A 20,483-nucleotide genomic window follows, 5' to 3' on the forward strand; every position below is an offset into this window, starting at 1 on the left:
GAAAGATCACTAGTTCAAATCCACCAGGTGCTCCTTGGAAGAAAGAGGGATACACTTTACCTGTAAAGATTTACAGGGTTGGAAACGTGATGGAGATTTACCAAGAGTGGGTATCTACTTGATGGCAGTGAGCTTGATTTGAACAGTTTTAATTAGGTGCAGTAATCAACTAGGATGCAGTGGGTTTGGTTTGAACTGTTTGAAGGAGTTTCAGGTCACTCTGTGGTAGACATAGAAACCTTACATACCTGTTCCAGGGTACTTCCTTACTCCCATGCTGGAGCCCAGAAACTATCTCCTCCTGGGAGGCTCAGGAAGGGAGTGGCTTCAGGGCCTGCCAGGCCTGGATATGCACCTCTCAGACTGGCCCCAAAAAGGAACCCACCCCACAGAACGGCCGTGCTCAGAGCTGGGCTCCAGGCTTGGCATACCCAGAGCCACAACTCATTTCAGACAGAAGTGTGGCCACTAAGCCATTCCAAGTTAAATAAGCTCGGCCCCAGGAACTCTCTCCGAGGCTTTATTCAGAAGAACCTAAAAACAGCCTTGGCTGGCAGGGCCGGTTACCTGTGAGCCCGGTGCAGCAGACCTCTTCACTCGCAGATCTGGGACAGACCTGCGGAAGGAAGCAACCTCCTCAACTTTGCTCTCCTGCCAGAAGCAGCTTAGTGCTGTGCTCGCCCCCGTGCTGAGAACGGGGCCGCTTGGCCACCTCGGGAGTCATCTCTGCGCAGTCTAAATTTATTTTCATGTGAAATCGAAATCAGGAAAACACCACAATTATTTTAAGCAAAATATCAAAATGGAAACAAACTAACATATGTCTGGGAAACATGTATAAATCTCAATCAAAAATAAGCACCACTTTCATCAATTTCTTAAAATACTCGAGTCTGCAAAATCTGGACAGTTTAAGATGTGAGTTAGGGGAGGTTTGACTGTCCCTTCTCCTTCTTCCTTGACTGAAAGGTGAGCATCCAGGTAGCCAACCCCTGACCAGTTGGTGATCAACCTTCCACTGAAATGCCTTTTACCAGCTCTTGAGATAAAGAAGGGAAAGCACCAGCCAGTTGGGGGACAGTTCTTGCAACCACGTTAAGTGAGGCCTGGTAGTCTTGATTGACAAACATCTTGACTGTACCCACTGCCTGTACCCACCACTCTGTGGCACTTCCACTCTTTACACCTAGGCTTCTAAGAAATGAGGCATTTTGATTGCCTTAAATATCTTGTGCCTTCTTTCTCGTCGTTTTTCCATATTTCTACATTTCCCTTCCAGTAGGAACTCAAGCAGGATTAAAACTGTGGAAGTAGCATAAATATTCCAGGGCTTAGCACCAAAGAGAGAGTTAAAAGATAAATCCCTTTACACATCTCACCTTTCTGCTTCGTTTACAGGCTTCCTCTAACACATTTATTATTGTTCTTATTATTACTGCATCATTACCTCGAGGATAGGAATCATTCTGACTCTGAAATAGTAACTGACATTTTGCCCACAAAAGGCATTAAGTAAATCTGGCTGTCAGTAAATATTATTGACTAACCAGTGAAGCATTTCGTCGAATCTTCAACCTTCCCCTTTCCGTTTTTCTCTTTATGAATCAAATAGCATGCGGTCTTTTCCAAAGGAAGTGTGACTTGGAAATTAGTGAGTACTAAATGATTTATCTGTCTTCCAGTGGACTTGCCTGCTAACCGCAAGGTCACTGGTTCAAACCCACCAGCTGCTCAGAGGGAGGAAGATGTGGCAGTGTGCTTCCGTAGAGATCACAGCCGGGGACACGTATGGGACAGCTCTGCCCTGTGCTGTAGTGTTACGAGGAGTCAGAATAATTCGTGGTGGTTTCGGAGGAGGTCTTGCCACAAACTCAAGACTGATCTCACTGCTGCCAGCTCACCACCCTTTCTTCCCCAGGTAGACTTTTAGAAATTGTGATTTGACATCCAGTATTCACTCACTGTCATTGAGCCAGAATGGCCCCTTAGCTGGCCCTCTCTGAGATTTCCAAGGCTGTAAATCACAGGAGAGAAGATTGTCTCTCTTTCTCCTTTGAAGCCACTGGTGGATCCAAGCCACCGGAGAGGTGAGGACTTCGGATTAGCAGTGCAGTTCCCTGTGGACTATTCCAGAAGACTTCCTTTAGTCCTATGAGGAACAGATATCAAAATAGAACTTAATGTGCAAGAATTTATGGTGGGAAGGGTACTCACGTGGAACAAAAGGAGAGAAAGAGCAAAAATAAACAGGGAAAGGGGAGGGAGGAATTGTGATTTGAGCAAAAGTTTACAAAGCATTTTGGTTTACAATCAAATCTTTCATGTGCATTTTGTCCCATAGTGTTAATTAAAATAACCTCATTCATTCATCCCGTCCCCATTAGCTTCCCCTTCCCTCATCTAAATAAGTGTTTGTTACGTATTTATTGTTAGTTCTCCTCCTTCTCTTCCTTGCTCACCCTTCTAGAATGGGTCCATCCATTTAGCGGTGCAGATTCGCCTTTGGTCTTCAGTGTTGCATAGTACTCCACTGTGAATGTCACTTCGTTTCTGTGGCCATTTGTTTGTTGATTGGCACCTGGCTTGTGTCTGTTTCTTTGCCCTTGTGAATAACGTTGCAGTAAATATGGGGGTGCATATATCTGTCCATGCCAAAGCTCTTACTTCTTTGGGATATTTACCAAGTAGCACAACAGTTAGATCAAATGGTATTTCCATTTTCAACATTTTAAGGATATGTCAAACTGCTTTCCAGAGTGGCTGCACCATTTGGCCTTCCCACCAGTGGTGTGACGATTTCAGTCTCTCCATACACTCAACAGCATTTGTTGTTCACACTGTGTTTCTGAACTTTGCAGTTGTTGCTGGGGTTGGGGTGGGGGGAGATGTCTGAGTGAACTTGATGAACTTGAACCTCCAACCTCTGGGTTAGCAGCCACACAAATCAACATTTCCACCACTGGTGCTTTTGAACAAGCATATTTCAAACTGTATCTCCTTGGGCTTGGCACCGCCCTCTGTATTCACCAGGTCACACTTCTGCCTGGTGAGACTCTGGAGGAGAGAGTTTACGACCAGCAATACCAGCCACACACACTTTTTCCTTCTGGGATCCTCCAGTTGCGCTTTTCTGTCCTGCGTCACTCTGATTTTTCTTGTGAGTTTATTAGTTGTCAAAAGTTTCTTCCTTCCTGGTTCTTTCAATTTAGACCAATTTGGGAATGGAGAAGTGTGTTAGTTTTTAATGAACCTTTAAGGCCCGCATTACTGCGTTTTTATTAACTGAAGCAGATGGCTCGTAGCAAATTTTCTCTGACAGAAATAATCACAGAAATCAGTTCGGGACCCAAATCTGCTAGAGAAAGTGGCATGTCTATTCGGGAGAGAAGTGCCGTTTGCAGAAACACATGGCTAATTTTAGCAGCAGTATTTGTTGCTGTTTGTATTTCATCTTCCTTCATTGTTGTTGCTCAGTGCAGGACTTTTTCCTTCCCCTGCGCCCCGGGTCCCAACACTCCAGGCCTTTCTCAGCAAATACTGTTCTATCTCTTTGCAGTTTGAAGGTTGCAAGAAGGCCTTTTCACGGCTGGAGAATCTCAAGATTCACTTGCGGAGCCACACGGGCGAGAAGCCGTACCTCTGCCAGCACCCAGGCTGCCAGAAGGCCTTCAGCAACTCCAGCGACCGTGCCAAGCACCAGCGGACACACCTGGACACTGTGAGAATGGCAGGGGCTTCCAGATCCCAGCCTGCGCCCTGCCCCCCGGTGGGGGGGAGCTAGGAAGTGCCTCTCCAATAGCAGGGACCCCGCAGGCATTTGCTTTATGGTCTGCAGGTGACAGGGACAGGGCTGACAGCAGCAGGGGCCTGGCCAGAGCCACCTGGCTGCCTGTTTTTCTGGACTGGAAATGTTGCTGTTAGATGCCATGGCCCGTGCCCAGCAGGACAAAGCCCTGCCCGATCCTAGGCCAGCCTCACAGTCCCTGCTGGGCGTAATTAACCCCACTGCCACAGCCAGGAAGGACGTGCTCTTACTCTCATTGCCATCAAGTCAGAACTGACTCTTAGCCGACTGCCCAGTGGGTTTTCAGAGGCTGTAAATCATGCAGGAGGACGTTGCCCATATTTCTCCACAGAAAGCTGGTGGATTTGAACTCTCTGCCTTTGAGTTGGTAGCACAACATGCTACCAGCTCGGTCCCAGAGCTCTCCACTGAAAATGCAGACCAGCTAAATAGTATGGCTGCACGGGAGGTGGGGGGAATGCCACTTGGTCCCCTTCTCATATAAAACAAGGAGCCCTGATGGTGGGGTGATTAACGCACTTGCCTGCTGACTGGAAACTTAGTCTGTCCATGGGGGGGAGATGTGGTGGTCTGGTCCCATGAACACCTGAGCCTTGGAAGCTTGGGCTGTTCCGCTCTATCCTGTGAGGTCTCCGTGAGCTGGAATCACTGCTGTGGCTCTGGGCCTGGTTTGGATCTGGTGTGATAGGAGAATGTTTTACACGTTTACATGTTAATACCTTTATATGGATTCACATAGTGGCCGCAACCACAGGCTGTGAGACGGCGCCAGCTGAAGGGCTGGGCAGGGCTGGGCTGCTGTTGCACAGGGCGCAGCTGTGAGTGGAAACTGACCTGATGGCCCATCACAACAACACACATTTATAAGGGCGGTAGCATGTTGTTGTTAGGGTTGTTACGTGCCTTCGAGTTGGAAGCAACTCTCTGGCTGACTCTCAGAGGCAGTAAATAGCACGGGAGGAAATTGCCCATCTTTCTCCTACATAACATCTTGTTAGATGCTAGCAAGTCGATTCTGACTCAGCAAATAAATACGGCTGAGTAGAACTGCTGGGCGTGGGGAGGGAAAGTTTCTAAGTTACCATATTTTGGGGAGTAAATCACATTTTTCATCCTTGGAGCTGCTGTCTAGGCTTGAACCGTCCACCTTGCAGGTCTAGTATTCTTCTATACCTCCCCTGGGCTCCTGGCTATAACCTAGTAGACTTAACTAACCACTGGAGATGAGGTGTTAAAATAACTATCCACATGTGTCCTATAACATAAAGTTATTTTGTACTATTATTACATGCTAGGAATATGAAATTTTGGAATGGTGGTGGTTTTTTTTTCCCCTTTCCCTTACCTCCTTTTGTTACTTTTTGACTCGAGAACCTCACAGCTGACCTGGTTATTGAATCTGAGTCTGGCCTTTTGCATTGGAACCTTCTGGGTATTTTCACCTTTAACCCCTGTGAAAGGAATCCACCAAACCTTCCCCAGGGTTCAGTTTTCTCATACTTCTGTGTTAAGAGCCACCCGTTCTTTTACACCAGCCTGATCACACTCTTAGCTCTCTTACTGCCGTCAAGTCTTACTCTTTTGTACGTGCCTTTTCTGAGCCTCTGTTTTTTATTTCCTCAATTACACTGATAGGTTTGCTTTTTGCATGGCTCAGGCTTGGGTGCTGTCCTCCACATGCGATTCCCTAACAAAGCGCTCAGGATAACAGGCTCGTGCCCACCTCGCATCTCAGCCCGTGTTCTTGCAAATAATGTATGCCTGACAGCACTTTCGCAGTGTTAACGTTCTGATGTCTATTATTAAACCACACCAGAGCTGGGATTTTGAAAAGATACTGTTATTTCTACACACCTTCTCATACATATTTAAGATTCCTCTGATGTTGAAGTTGACATATTTCTTAAATCAGTGTCTATTAGTCATCTGAGGAGCCCTGACGATGCAGCTGTTAAGTGCGTGGCTGCTCGTGGGAAGATTGGCGGCTCAAATCCACCCAGTGGACAGGAGGAAGCCCTGCTCTCTGCTCCTAGCAAGACCGCCACCTGGTCAGCCCTGTGAGAAGCCCTGCCCTGTCCTCAAGTTAAAGAGCAATGATAGAAGTCATGATAGAAGTCATGTTAGTGATACGTCCTATCAGCTTTCAGGCAGAATCATCTCATTAGATACATAAATGTGATGGCTTGTGGAGATTTGCCTCGTAAATGTCTGAAGGACAATCTGAACTATATGATATAGTATAGTTCCTTTCAGCTCTTAAAATAAAAAAGTCCACTGCTCTTGAGTTGGGTCCAACTCATAGCGCCCTCCAGTGAGTTTCTGAGGTACTACCTCTACAGGAAACTGCCTGTCTTTCTCCCACAGAGCAGTTGGTGGATTTGAACCACTGACCGTTTGGTTAGCATCCAACACCTGACACCCCACCCCACCAGGCCTCTAGCTGAATTGAATTGAGTGGTATTAGGAATGACATAATAGTCAGGGAGTCAGTTTGGTGAATAAGCAGGGTTTTAAAGAGGTGGAAATGGGGGGGGCGGTGAGGGGGGAAAGAATAAATAATATTAAAAACCCCTATCCTGTTATGCCTGAAATGGTTTGGGCAAAATCCGGTCAGTTTTCCAGTTTGTTGTCAATCTTGATGATGGAAGGGTGAGCATTCGTAAGATTGTCCTGAGAGATGATGGCTTCTGTTAGACCTAGTCGTCCATCCTTTGAAAGCACTGAGCCCCTCAGTTCCACAGAACTTAGCTTAGCTTGGAGCTAAGTATAACTAGCTATTTTACAAAAATTTCCTGGTTTTTAAATTTATGAAAGAATTACCTAATAGAAGGTATTTCCTTTTTAGTTAATGAAAAAGTTTAAAAACTCAGATATTTTTATTTTGGGGAAAATTGTTTTAGTAAGTCTTCTGAACTAGGCTTTTTCTTATAAGGTCTAGACTACTGGTTTTTTTGTGTTTTTTTTCTTTACAACATTAGCAAACTGCTAAGGTCTTTTAAGATCAGATAGAAATAAAGCAGTCTTTAAAAGCAAACTGCAGTTGCTTGAAGACTATGATTTAAATTTAGATCTGTGTTCACTTTCATTGGCTGTCTGCACCTGACGGCACAGACAAGAGCTTGGCCATTAATACAAAGTTTGACAGTTCAAACACAGCCAGAGGTACCTCACAAGAAAGGCCTGTCTTCTGCTTCTGAGCGGCCACAGCCTTGAAAACGCTATAGAACAAAGTTCTTCTGAGACCCCGTGTCTCAGATTCGACATGGCAGAACTGGTTTTGGGATTTTGTTCCCTTCCGTTCAGCACCCCTAGCCCTGGTGATGCGAGTAGTTAAGCACTTGATTGCTAATTGAAAAGTTCCCGGTTCCTATTCAGTGGCCCCACAGACGAGAGATGTGACAGGCTCCAGTCTGAAAAGGAGGGCACCGCTGGAAACCTTACACCGCAGTTCCACTCTGTCTTCGACTTTCTGCACACTGGGAGCCCCTCAAAGGCAGTAGATCAGGCTTGGGTTTTCAGTGCTAATTCTGTCAGAACATTAGATAAAGGAATTAAACTAAATGGATTCAATTTTTTATACTCACAGGAAAGCAATTTTCCAATAAAGATTACTTATTTTCTAATTCTAGCTCTGAAAAAAGGAATTCATTTCTTTTATTGATCCATTAATAATCTAATAATCTAAATAGAAAACCATTTTATATTGCAGATAAAAAATGATGAAAAATGTACTTTGAAGGAGCAGACCATGCTACTTAAAGCCTGTGGTGGTGGTGGTGTGTCAGTTCAGGACCAACTCATAGTTGACCCTCCAGGGGGTTTTCTGAGGCAGTTAATTGCACAGGAAGAGATTGCCCATCCTTCTCCCGTGGAGCACCTGGTGGTTTCGAACCACTTGACTTTGGGAATCTAAAATAAAGAGCCCTGATGGCACAGTGATTAAGCGTCAACTGGTAACCAAAATGTTTTTGCTTCAAAGCCGGCACCTGCCCTGAAGATTTACAGGTTTGGGAACCCTTGAGCTACTTCTGCCCTGTCCTGCAGGGATGCTGTGAGTCTGACTCACCTTAAGAGCAGTGGGTTTTCAGGTGACAGGGAAGGAGGCCCCAGTGCTGCTTGCCTCCTGCCCTGACACTGCTGTGTTTGCACACTGGTTGATTTCAAGGACTGACAGCGAGAAATGAAGGCTGACTATGCATACTTTCCCAGAGAGGATCTCAAAATCAAATGCAAACAGTGTTAGCTGTTTCTCCAGTCAGCTACCCCATGTACAACTTCTGACAGTCCCAGGACAACAGAATCAGACTCTTGTGACTCACAGGGCTTTCATTGGCTGATTTTTCAGTCATAGATTGCCAAGCCTTTCTTCCTAGTCTTTGTTAGTCTGAAAACAGTGAGAGTCTGCTCAGAATCAAGCAAGAGTCCACTGACAGATGCGTGGTGACTGCGTGTGAAGTGCCCTGGCTGGGAATCAAACCTGTCTCTCACACCTGGAAGGCAAGATGAGAATTCTACCACTGAGTCACCACTCTCCCCATAAATAATTATTTTCTCACAAATTGTGATAGTGATCATGATGATATAAAGGCTAATATGTTGTTGTTGGTATGTGCCGTCAAGTTGCCTACAACTAATAGCGACCGCATGTGCAAGAGCCCTAAACTCTGTCCTACATGTGCCAATCTCACTATCTCCAACACACCTATCCCCATTACCCCAGCCACTGAATCCACCTCACAGAGGGTCTTTCTCTCCTGAGCTGTCCCTCCAACCCCCAAGCATGATGTCCTTCTCCAAGGACTGGTCCCTCCTTGCAACATGTCCGAAGTATGTCAGACAAAGCTTCAGAGTCCTTGCCTCCAAGGAGCAGCCTGACTTCACCCTCTCCAAGACAAACCTGTTTGTTTTCTTAGCAGTCCATGGTATATTCAATACTCTTCTCCAACACAACAGCTCGTTGTTGTTGTTGTTGTTATGTGCCGTTGAGTCGCTTGTGACTCATAGCAACTCTATGTACAACAGCCCTAAACTCCGCTCTGTCCTGTGCCAGTCGCACTGTCTCTGACACTCCCATCCCAATTATCCCAGTCACTGAATCAATCCACCTCATAGAGGGCCTTCCTCTCCTGCGCTGTTCCTCCACCCTCCCAAGCATGATGTGCCTCTCCAAGAACCGGTGTCTCCTCAAAACATGTCCAAAGTATGTTAGACGGAGCCTCAGAATCCTTGCCTCCAAGGAGCCACGCGGTTTAGCCGTTTAATATTTGCAAAGACTTGTGAGATGCAGCAGCTCCTCTGACGCTCAGAACATGAGCTTCCACGGTCATGAGGCAGCCAGTATAGCAATTGACCAGTTGTTCCCTAACACATGGGTAAAGCAGGGAAGACTAGTGTAAAAAAAGTCATAGGAACTCAAAAGAGATTCCCAGGTAAGGGAAATCTGTACTCACCCAGTGGAAACTTAGTGGCAAGGCCTTTGGTGCCACACTGTTCGACCTTTATAAAAACCCTGAAGCATTGAAACCTGACTCATCCATTGTTTATTGTTTCATTCTCATTATGTAGCTCAGTCCCCAACCCATCCTGGAAGTAACAGCTGTTGGATTCAACCAGCCAACCAAGCCATCAATAAACAAATCAACTTGCAAAACAAAAGGTTACTGATGAGTCAGCTTGTTGACCCATGTGTGTCAGAGCAGGTTTGTGCCAGAGAGGTTTTTCCCAGTGGCTGATTTTTCAAATGTACATCACCAGGCCTTTCTTCTGCAACCCCTCTGGGTGGAATCCAACCTCTAACCTTCTGGATAGCAGCCACCCATCGTTAAAAGTCTTTGCAGGATGTACAGTTAACTCTGTAGTTCCCCTAGCCCACAGTTCATGGAATAAAGGAAAGATGATGTATTTCGTATCTGGAGAACCATAGTTTCAAACCCTTGCTATGAAACTTGTCGTAAAGTATGGGTGTACAATGTAAATGTGTAAAATGAGTTAATGTATCATTCATTATTGGTAAATGTTTAAGACCAGCCAGGGATGCAAAAGTGAAAACATGTATTTCCTTTTCTTAACTTATTGCTTTGGCTAAGATTTCCAATCCAAAATTGAGTAGGTAACAGGACAGGGCAGAGTTCAGAGCTATTGGACATGGGGTCACTATGAGTTGGGAGTGACTTGATGGCATATAACAACAACAAGATGATGATAAATGTCGTCTGTGCCTGATTACCATTTGCAAGGAGAATGCCTTCAATAAAAGGCTCCTAATTAAGCAAGAAAAAGCAAAACTGTCTCTATTTGCAGAAAATATGATCCTATATGTAGAAAATCCCAAAGAATCGGCAAGAGAATTATTGGAGTTAACTGAAAAATTCAGCAGAGTGGCAGGGGTACAAGAAAGAAAAATAACAGAATTGTCTAGAAACAGCCTTATGTTTGTACCCTTAGTAGGATGAGCGAACTGGAGCAGCCAGAATGTGTGCCTTCATCTCACACAGCCAGGGCTTTATCTCCACAGCCCAGGCTGAGCCCCAGTCCTCCTCTGTAACTAACACTGTACCTGTTTCTCTAGCTGATTTTTCTTGTCTTTTGTTCAGAACTCACCGTCTCCTCCTCCGCACTAACTCTCCTTTCTTCCTTCTCTCTCTCTGAATCAGGTTTCTTGAGAAACTCATCCAATCTTTTCTGGACTTTTCTTCAGCCTCTTTGCCTGAATCCTTAAAGAATATGTGTTTGCTAGTTTGTGACAACCAAAGATTGTTCTCAGAGGAGTCGAAGTGTAAGTATAAATGGAGGTGCTTACTAAAAATTTCTGTTAAAGAAGGCCATAGAACTAGAGTGTACGCTAACACTTGATCAAAGCGCGCTCCAACACAGCCTCTTAAAAAGGATCAAAGATATGCTATCCCCTTGGGTCTTGCTGTGATGCAAAGCTGTTGGACTTTGTAATTAAAATGTATGAGTATTATCCAGAATTTTCCATTACTTAGCTGGTACACAGTTCAGCCTCTGACGTCAAGAGTCTTAGCATAAGCTCCTTCCCATTTATCTTTATGGTCTAACCACAGCTCTTTCTTTCTTGTCTAGAAACCTTACGCCTGTCAGATCCCAGGATGCACCAAACGCTACACAGACCCGAGTTCCCTCAGAAAGCATGTGAAGGCACATTCTTCCAAAGATCAGCAAGCGAGGAAAAAGGTAATTGGAAGCAAGGATTGGCCAGCCAGGGAAAGGGCGTGGCATAAATGGCTTGTGTAGTATGAAGCTCTCCCGCCAGATATGGGGAGTTCTTGTACTTCTCAAGTCCAGCACACTCTCAGTTGTTTGGGTGGGGGGCAGATCTTTCAGGAAGCATTAAGGCCTGTGGTTGGCATTGCTCTTGCAGCCAGCGCAGGGTCTCTGGCAATGGTTGATACAACAGGTATCAGAGAAAACTGGTGAAAGTGGATCCCAACTGGAAAGTAAACAATTAGAAACTTAAGGCCAAGTAGCTAAAGAAAACCTAGCTTTCATGAAAACCCGACCTAAACATAGTTGTTAGGTGTCTTCGAGTTGGCTGTGACTCATAGTGACCCTATGAACCACAGATTGAAAGCTCACTCTGTTCTGGGTCATTCTCACATTCTCTGCCATGCTCAAGCCCATTGTGCAGACACTGTTGTGCATGTCATTGATGGTCATCTTCTCATTCACCGACCTCCTGATTTTCCAAGCAGGGTGTCTTTTTCTAAGGACTAGGACGTTCTGACAGCACGCCCAAAGTAGGAGAGAGGACGTTTCACCATCCTTGCTTCTAAGGAGCATCTTTATTGCACTCCCTCCAAGGTAGAGTTGCTTGTTCTTTTGGCAGTCCGTGGGACAGTCAGTATTCTTGGCCAACAGTACAATCAGACTCAACCATAGATTGTTGTGTGTACCGTTGCTATGGCACCAGCAGTCAGGAAATCAAAAAGTGTATTGCGATGGGAAAGTCTGCTGTTAGCAGGAGAGAAATCAAACACATTTTCAATAGCTATGTTTTATGCTGAAAATGAGGAGTACCTGAAGCACTTGCTGCAGAAGGTCAAGGACTGCAGCCTTCAGTATGGATTGAGGCTCAGTGTCAAGAAGACAAAGATTCTCACCACTGGCCCAATTGGCAGCATCAGGATGGATGGCGAAGAGTTTGAGATTGTTCACAGCTTCAGTTTGCTCGGCTCCACAGTCAACACTCTTGGCACCAGCAGTCAGGAAATCAAAAAGTGTATCGCGATGGGAAAGTCTGCTGTTAGAGACCTCTCTAAAGTACTCAGGAGCAACGGTGTCTCTCTCGAGACTAAGGTGCGCCTGATACAGGCCATGGTCTTTGCAATCACTTGTTATGCATAAGAGAGTTGGACAATGACTAGGGAGGACAGAAGGAGAGTTAATGCTTTTGAGCTGTGGTGCTGGAGAAGGGTACTGAATGTACCATGGACTGCCATGAAAACAAACAGATTCATCTTGGAGAGGATTAAACCAAGCTACTCCTTGGAGGCAAGGATTCTGGGGCTTCGTCTGACATACTTTGGACATGTTGCCAGGATGGGACGGGTCTTTGGAGAGGGACATCATGCTTGGGAGGGTGGAGGGGCGGCGCAGGAGGGGAAGGCCCTCTATGAGATGGATTGATTCGGTGACTGGGGTAATCGGGATGGGTGTGTCAGAGGCATTGTGGTTGGCGCAGGATAGAGCAGGGTTTAGGGCTGTTGTGCATAGGGTTGCTATGAGTCGCAAATGACTCAACAGCACATAACAACAACAACAACAATTGCTATGCATCTGAGAGAGGGACAGTGGATAAGGATGACCGAAGAATTGATGCCTTTGAGCTGTGCTGTTGAAGAACGCTGAACATCCCGTCAACGGCCAAGAGAACCAAACAGATACGTCTTGGAGAAGGTTGGCATGATCTTGGGAGGCAGGAATGATGAGGCTTCACCTCACATTCTTTGGACATGTTGCTAGTAGGGGCTGTTCCTTGGACAGGAACCTGATACTGAGAAGGGTGGAGGGTCAGTGGAGGAGATGAAGACCCTTGATTAAGTGGATTGACGTGGTGACTGCTGCATTGATCTCTTATTGTGTCAGGAAGTATGAAGATAGGAAGTACAGGATAGGACAGGGTTCAGGTCTGTTGTTCATAGAGTCGCTATGGGTCTGACTCAACTCAACAGCACGTAACAACAATATAACACTGTCAAATTCGGATCAAACAACAACAGCTCTTTTCTTGAGATTAATGAGGTTTTTTGCTAACAAAAGTGAGTTTACACCCAGTGTCGTGGGATCGAGTCAAACTCAGTGACCCTCCATCAGGTTTCCAAGGCTTTGATTGTTTTAATTTTTTTTTTCTATTTTAAGTGAATGTTACAAAACAAATGAATTTTCCTTCAACCATTCACACACATTTTGTTCTGTAACGTTAATTTCTACACTCACTATATAGCTGTATTTCTCCACTTCCTTCTTGTATTTCTGATTTCCATTGATCTTTCTACACCTCTGTCTGTTTCCTCTTTCCGTAATAATACTGTGCTGCGCAGCCCCAGTAAATCTGCCTTGCCCTTCCCAGTCTTAATGTGTGTCTGTTTCCTCCTTTTTTTGCTCTTTGCTCCCTTCTCCTTGCCCTCCTCTCCCTGGTAACCATCCAAGAAGGATCTGTATATAAACGTCCTCCTAGTTTTTGTAATAATCTTACACAAATATTTGCTCTTTTCTGATTGACTTACTTTGTTTCACATAATGTCCTCTAGATTTTCTGCACGGAGTAGAAACACTCCCTGTTATGCGGTATTTCATAAATTCTGTTGTTTTTTTGAAAAATGTGTAAATGTTCCATTGTTTCTCTGTCCATCTGTCTGCTGATGGACTCCGGTGGTTTTCACCTCGTTAGTATTGTAAATTACATTGTGAACATGAGTTTACCTCTGTCCATGTGATCATGTGATCCACTCACCTTTTAAACAATAACCAGTGCATTTTCCACTATACACAAGTTGAGCATGAGTGAGTCTCAATATCTCTTACTTTAAGCTGAATGGGGGTGGGGGGAAAGGGGGAATCCAAAAAAAACCCCCAAACCCACAATATAAATGAAAAAAACAACACCACCCCCCACATTTCTTCATCTGGTGTCGTTTGTTTTCCTGGAGTTAGCTGTGACTCTGGGGAAGCTGGTGTACAGGTAGTGAGTGACATGTGTCTCTCCTGTTGCAAAGCTGATGTACAAGGTAGTGACATCTCTCTCTCCTGCACCATCTTCTTGGCCACGTCTGGGTTTGAGTCCACTTTTGCACCATTATATGATGCCTTCAAACCTCTGGGCTCATCATCTTCCTTTTATCAGACAATTTTCTTTTAATGAAGGAGTGTTGAGCTTTGTTACCTGCTGAATCACTAGTCATAATGTCAAGGGTGTGAATTCATTAGCCACTTCTTGAGAGAGCAGCACGCAGTCTCCTCTTGTAAAGATTTACAGTCTCAAAATACAAACAGAGGGTCACCATGAGTCTTGAGTTGACTCAGCCACAGTAGGTTTGGGTTTTGGATTTAGGGTGTATGAAAATTTGTAACAGGAATTCAGCATAAAATCTCTGATACTGGCAAGGGATTGATGCATCTTTTGATGGTGATAAAAACCATCATATCTCAGGTGCAAAAGACATGTTAAAGATCAACCAGCAAACCCTCCTGACTGCTGCTGTGCTAACTTGGTAGAAGACCAAGGGGGAGGTTAAGGTTAAGGTCTTTCCGTCAAGCAGTTGGCCGTGTCATGCTTGAACTCCTCTAGGAGTGGGGCACTCATTGCTTTTCAGGGTGTGTGTTAATAATTTAGCATTTGCATTTCCAGACCAGAAGTATATTCTGGAAGTAGTAGAATGCAAGCTGAGTTGACCTTATTTTTTTGTGTGTTGAGATTTGCTTTTTGAGAGTTTCCTTTGTGCCAGGATTGGTACCTGACTCATTTCAGGATCCTTCGTTGTAAATTGAAGGGTAGTTTGAAACTCAGTTTGCTTCAAGTATTTGAATTCCATGGCTAATGTTTCCAGGTCACTGTGAAGTCTCCTTTGAATTCTTGCATTCCTTCATGATTTATAGGGATCTAACACTTTTGTGTTTGTAAACGGCCTGCAGTTTCTTTGTTACTTGAAATTTTCTTTCTTGGGAGACGCTAGCCGTGCTCACCAGGGCTCATTTATGTGGAGTCTGACCTCTTCCCCATTAGACAGAAAACAAGTGCTCCACTAGAAGCACGTGACAGACACTCTTAATTGCATGCAAAGTCTCTCATTAAACTGATTGTTAGAATTGCTTGTATTTTTTTCTCTCTGTAGAAATGTGGTTAAATCTCTTTCTGTTTGATGGCAGGGGCCTTTGGCATGGGTTGGATCTGCTCTTCTATTTTAGAAAATCCAAGGAAAGACTAAGTGAATTAATAATTAAATGAACCAAACCGCCCCAGAATCCCCTGCCATCAAGTCCATTCAAATTCTTCCTGCTTAACAACAATGCAAACAAGAGAGAAATCTAGATAGGTAACAATAGGACAACTTCAAGAAGTAAGCCAAGGTGACAGCAGGAACAGAAATCGTATGCTTGCCGGCACTATTAATGGAAAAGTGGTTGTGAGGGCTTGAATGATCCTTGAAACATAACTAAAAAAAGAGAAACAAATCTTAAGACAACAGTTTGATAAACAATTTGTAGGCATCCTTCAAGAAGCGAACTAGACAGGGATAGACTTTGAAGGGACAGTGTTGTGTTCTAACATCAGATATGCTAACCAAAAGGTCAGCGTTCAAATCCACCAGTGGCTCTTTGCAGAAAGATGGCAGTCCCCTCCTGTGCACATTTCCGGCCTTGGAAGCCGGATGGGGTGTCACTGTGAGTCAAGAGCACTGGTGAGAGGCTTTCTCTGGTTACAGTACTGGGTGTGTGTGTGTGTGTGTGTGTGTGTGTGTGTGTGAGAACTTTTTTTATTATTGGTTGGTTGGTTTGTTTCTTTTTCTAACTTGAAGATTCCTGGCTGGCCTTGACTCCAAACAAGTGGGCCATGACCGGGGGTAAGGGGGCTGGGAACCGGGCGGCATGGCAAGGGGTCATCTCAGCAACATTTCCTTTATACTGTTCTCCTTACTTTGTCCTACCTAAAATGAGATAGCATCTCCCAAATGACTTGGTTGGCATTCCCTCGGTGTCCTGCAAATGACAAGACTGACTTGAATGATCTGACCGAGGGACAAGTTTATGGGGTTTACTTTCAGAATTTTAACCTGTCATCTGAAATGCAAAGACTTTTTTTAAAAAAAAGTTATGAATCTGGAATGGGTTAATTAGTGGAATTTCAAAGGATGAAAATTCCTTGGTCCAACAGTGACAGCAACAAAAAAAGGTAAATGTCACCCTTTGCTTCAGAAGAAATAACGCGAATAGAGCCCCCGTCCGCAATCCACAGCATCAACCCGGCCTTCCGCGTTTACACGGCTCAGTGTTGATACTAGACTTTGGAGAAATCCTAATTGTTAACTCAGATCAGGCCTTGGTGTTTGAAATATTTCCTGGCGGCCATAATAATAATAAAAAAGCAAGAAACAATAAACCTTTTAAGGCAGAATTAAGATTATTTACGACTTTAATTAAAAATTGAAAACTGGCGTCTTTTCAAAAAAGCCTTTGCAAAAAAAAAAAAAAAAAGCCCTATGCATTCATCAGAAATAACCATAAAAATTCCAAGGTGATAAAGGCACAGTGGAGTAATGGTCCCGGCCCTGGGGAATTGTTTTGTTGAAAAGAATAAAATCCGTCTCTGTCACACCCTGTTAGTCATGCACTCATTTCATATACACTGCCTGCCTGCCTCTAATCCTCTTTTAAAACACCCCCCAACCCCGACACTAAATGACATTATTTTGGTCTTAACATAGCTGGCTTTATGAGGCCTTACTCTGAAATGGGGCCAGAGAAAAAGCACCCTCCACCAGAGGACAAGTGCTTATTAACACTCAGGACAGAGACTCGCCAGCAAAGCCCTGGGCAGGCGTGTCTCCTCCTCCAGTGCTGCCTGCTGACGGGCGTGATCAGACAGGGGTCAGGACATGTGTTCTTCAGCGCACCTGTTGGCCCTCTCCCAAAATCAAAGCCCCCCGTTACCCGCCATCCCTGAGTCCCTGCCGACTCATAGCGACACTGTTGGACAGGATAGATGTGCCCACAGGACTTCCAGGGCTGAATCTTTACAGAACCATACTCCTCCAGCTTGCATCAAGTGGCTGGTGGCTTCAAACCATTGACTGTTTGGTTAGCAGACAAGAGTTTAACCACTATACCTCTCCTCCAGTGATTCCTGCAGAGTATTTATATGAGTTTATTTATTGCAACCAAACCAAATGGGTGACGTCCTTTGATAAATAGCAAACATTCCCACCCAGCAATGGAACAGCCAGGAGTCTGAAGAACAAACAGCATTTATGTTCACCTTGCAGCTGACCAGCCAACCCACTTACTGTTGTCCTGTCCATTTTGGCTCCTAGGGACCCCACAGGACAGTGCACAGTTACCCCAGAGGGCTTCTCACACTGTAATCTTTAGGAGACCAGATCTCCTGGTCTTTCTCCCGCTGAACAGCTGTGTGGCTTTGAACCACTGACCCTTCGATTACCAGCCAAACGCTTAGCCATGTCACCTGAGCTCCCAGAAAGTGAAGAAGAACCTGAAATCTTAGTGAAATACAGTTCAAGCTGTGAAAAGGAAAAAAAAGCGGGGTGGAAAACCAACAAATTCTTCTGCAAAAGAATTAGAATAATTTGGCTCATTGCATGCAAAGCAAGCTTCTCTCTTTGCACAAGGCACGCTCGCCCACACAGCCCATCAGCTGGGTACACCGCCACCCCCCACCTCCACCTCAGGTCCCTTAAGTAGAAGATGAGTGAGAAGCCAGCTCAGGTCCACTGAGAATAGAACTTGAACTTCATCTTCAGAGCAAAAGGCAGACTCTGTCGTTCATTGCTGGCTGCAAATGAGTGGGTGAAGCGAAGCAAACAGCAGTTCAGCACTAGACAGCCCCGCAAGGCTGTGAGCTTTGTTAGAATTCCCTCCACCTCAGTGGCGCGGGAGGCAAGAAACTCATTGCTAACCAGCTCTCCCTTGCAGCCGAAATGGTCTTTTTAAAAATGTGAATGTGGCGGCGGTGGATGGGGGGGGAGGGCAAAAGTTAGAAGTCACAGGAGTCCCCTGTCCACTTCACACTTCCACACGGATGCCAAACAATGGGTGGGAGGTGTCCAGTTGTTAGATGTTGACCTCTGACCCGTCCACCAAGGCTGACAACAGTCTCAGTTGAGGCTGTTAAGGAAAAAAAGCATCACATTTGAAATGTGTAAATGTAATGGCATTTCTATTTTCTGCTTAGAGAATGATCTTCGTCGAGTTTCCTGGTTAAGTGAAATCAGCTTATCTAAATCAACTTTTTCTTCATCTGGAAATGGTGGTCTTTGGGGTCTATTTCAAGTCTCTGCATGTATACTCAAGATATAAACTATTTTACTTAGGGTGGTAGAATTCTGCATTTTCATGCAGGAGACCTCAGTTCAGTTTTCAGCCAGTACATCTCAAGCACAGCCACCACTCATCTGTCAGTGGACGCTTGCATGCTGCTGTGATACTGAACAGGTTAAAGTAGGGCTTCCAGACTAAGACCAGGAAGAAAGGCCTGCTGGTCTCCTTTAAAAACATGTTCTATCATGGGCTCTGTGACACTGATGTGTCAAAAGTGTTAATGGTTGGTTACTCAACGCGGACAGAGTGGGGTGGAGCTCCGCGATTAAAACAAGCATGGAAGGAGGAGTGGAATCCATTTCCATAACAGCTTGCCCCAGAAACCCTGGAGAGAGGATGAAAGGCATCCAAGCGTCGAGGACTCTCCTTCATAGGGTCCCTATGAGTCACCTGCGACTCGATGGCACTTAACAACAACATCATCATGGGCTGCATGCCAGGTGACAAGTATAAATGAGCACACAATCATGGACCTTCCTAGATTTCCACAGCATCTCCTCATTTTCCCCTTGGGATCAATTAATGATGGAAGGCTAAGAATAGGCACATGTCAGGGCCATGTGATCTCAGGACAGACTGGGTCCATCCCTTCCTCTCACACTTAAGAAGACGTGTGGAAGGACAGAAGCCTCCTGTGGAAACTCTGTTGAGTTGTAAGCAGCTGCACTACAATTCGAAAGGCACGCAGTTCAAATCCACTAGCTGCTCGGCGAGAGAGCGTTGGGCAGTTTCCTCCCGTGTGATTAACTGCCTTTGAAGACCTGCTGGAAGGTCAGCTATGGGTCGGTTCTGACTCAACGGTACACAACAACTAGAACAACAACAACCTGTGACTGTAAACTGGCCACGGAGTTTCCTCGGTTGTCATCGTTATGCAAAAACGCCACCAGATCTTTCTTCCATGGAGCGGTTGTGTGGATTTGAACCACCAGATTTTCAGCAGCCAAGTACTTAGCTCCTACCCTGTTGTGGAATAAGCAGCCCCTAAAAACAGTGGCAGCCAAGCTGGTAAGTAAGGTTGGCCTCACTGCTGCTGTTAAGTGCTATCTAGTCAACCCTGAATCGTAGCAACACTGAACAAGCAGATCACAACCTTGCACTATCTCGCACCGTGTTTATGGTCTCCTCATGACCAAGGCCATGGCTACAGTCACTGTGTCTGTCGTCTTTGTTAGGGTCTCCCCCTCCTTTGTTGACCATCTGCTGTTCACAGCACACTGTCTTTTTCTAAGTACCCACTCAACCTGACAATATAGCAAAGGATCTCAGAGGAAGTATCTCCATCCTCACCTGAGAAGTACCCGAGTGGTACGTCCTCCAGAGTCGACGTCTTTGCTCATTTGATGGTCCTTGGGGTATTCAACACTGTCCTCTAATGCTACAATTCAGAAGCATTCATTCTTCTTCAGTCTTTAGTCATTTCTCCAGTTTTCAGGTGCATACAGAACAATTGAAAATATGGCTTGGGTCAGGTCAACCTTAGTTTTGACATTATTGCCGTTGAGAACATTGGAGAAGTCTCCACCATGTTTCTTCCGTGAACTGGGTCTTTTGAGATCTTGACTATCGTTGCCATCTGTGTTGATCTTCGATCCAAGCACAATGAAATTGTTGACAACTTCGATCCTTTCTCCATCTGTCATCATGTTGCCTATTGGTTCACTGGCTAGGATTTTTATTTTCTTAATGTTGAGATGTAATCCATATTGGAATGAGGTTAATGTTAAAAGATCCCTGATTGTTTTAAATCAGTCCCTTACACGTTTCTGTAGTGGAACAATTGGTGAAAAAAAAAATCCTGCATCACAAACCAGAGCAATGGTGACAGCCAGCCAGAATTATCACCTGAAGTCTCGGGTGCTTCTGTTGCGAGCAAGTCATTTAGAAGAAGGTTCTGAGATATGAGACCCTTAATACAAGTGTTTTGGTTAACAGTGGTGATGTTAATACTGAAGTTCAGATGGCGAGCAAATCATCCTTCCTTGAAACCTTTGTCTCAGCCCAGTCTGGAGTCAAGGCAGGTTACTGAGAAGCTTGGTCTGCATTGGCCGAGTAAGAGGCTAGCCCCACTTTCAGTGTGCTCTGCGTTCCAGTGTGCTCTGTACTG

At 45.0% G+C, this 20,483-nt stretch overlaps 1 protein-coding gene across 1 annotated transcript in view; it reads left to right on the top strand.

The window, feature by feature from the left end:
• GLIS3 (GLIS family zinc finger 3) overlaps positions 1–20,483 on the top strand; it is a 503,376-nt gene that overhangs the window by 376,274 nt on the left and 106,619 nt on the right. The window contains exons 4-5 of the mRNA XM_006881316.1: positions 3,557–3,718; positions 10,889–10,999. Of these exons, the coding sequence (XP_006881378.1) occupies positions 3,557–3,718; positions 10,889–10,999 (273 nt within the window). The remainder of the gene's footprint in view (positions 1–3,556; positions 3,719–10,888; positions 11,000–20,483) is intronic.

This window comes from Elephantulus edwardii, unplaced genomic scaffold, assembly GCF_000299155.1.
Source record: "Elephantulus edwardii isolate Elephantulus edwardi_28Jun2011 unplaced genomic scaffold, EleEdw1.0 scaffold00014, whole genome shotgun sequence".
In the NCBI taxonomy this organism is placed as follows: domain Eukaryota; kingdom Metazoa; phylum Chordata; class Mammalia; order Macroscelidea; family Macroscelididae; genus Elephantulus; species Elephantulus edwardii.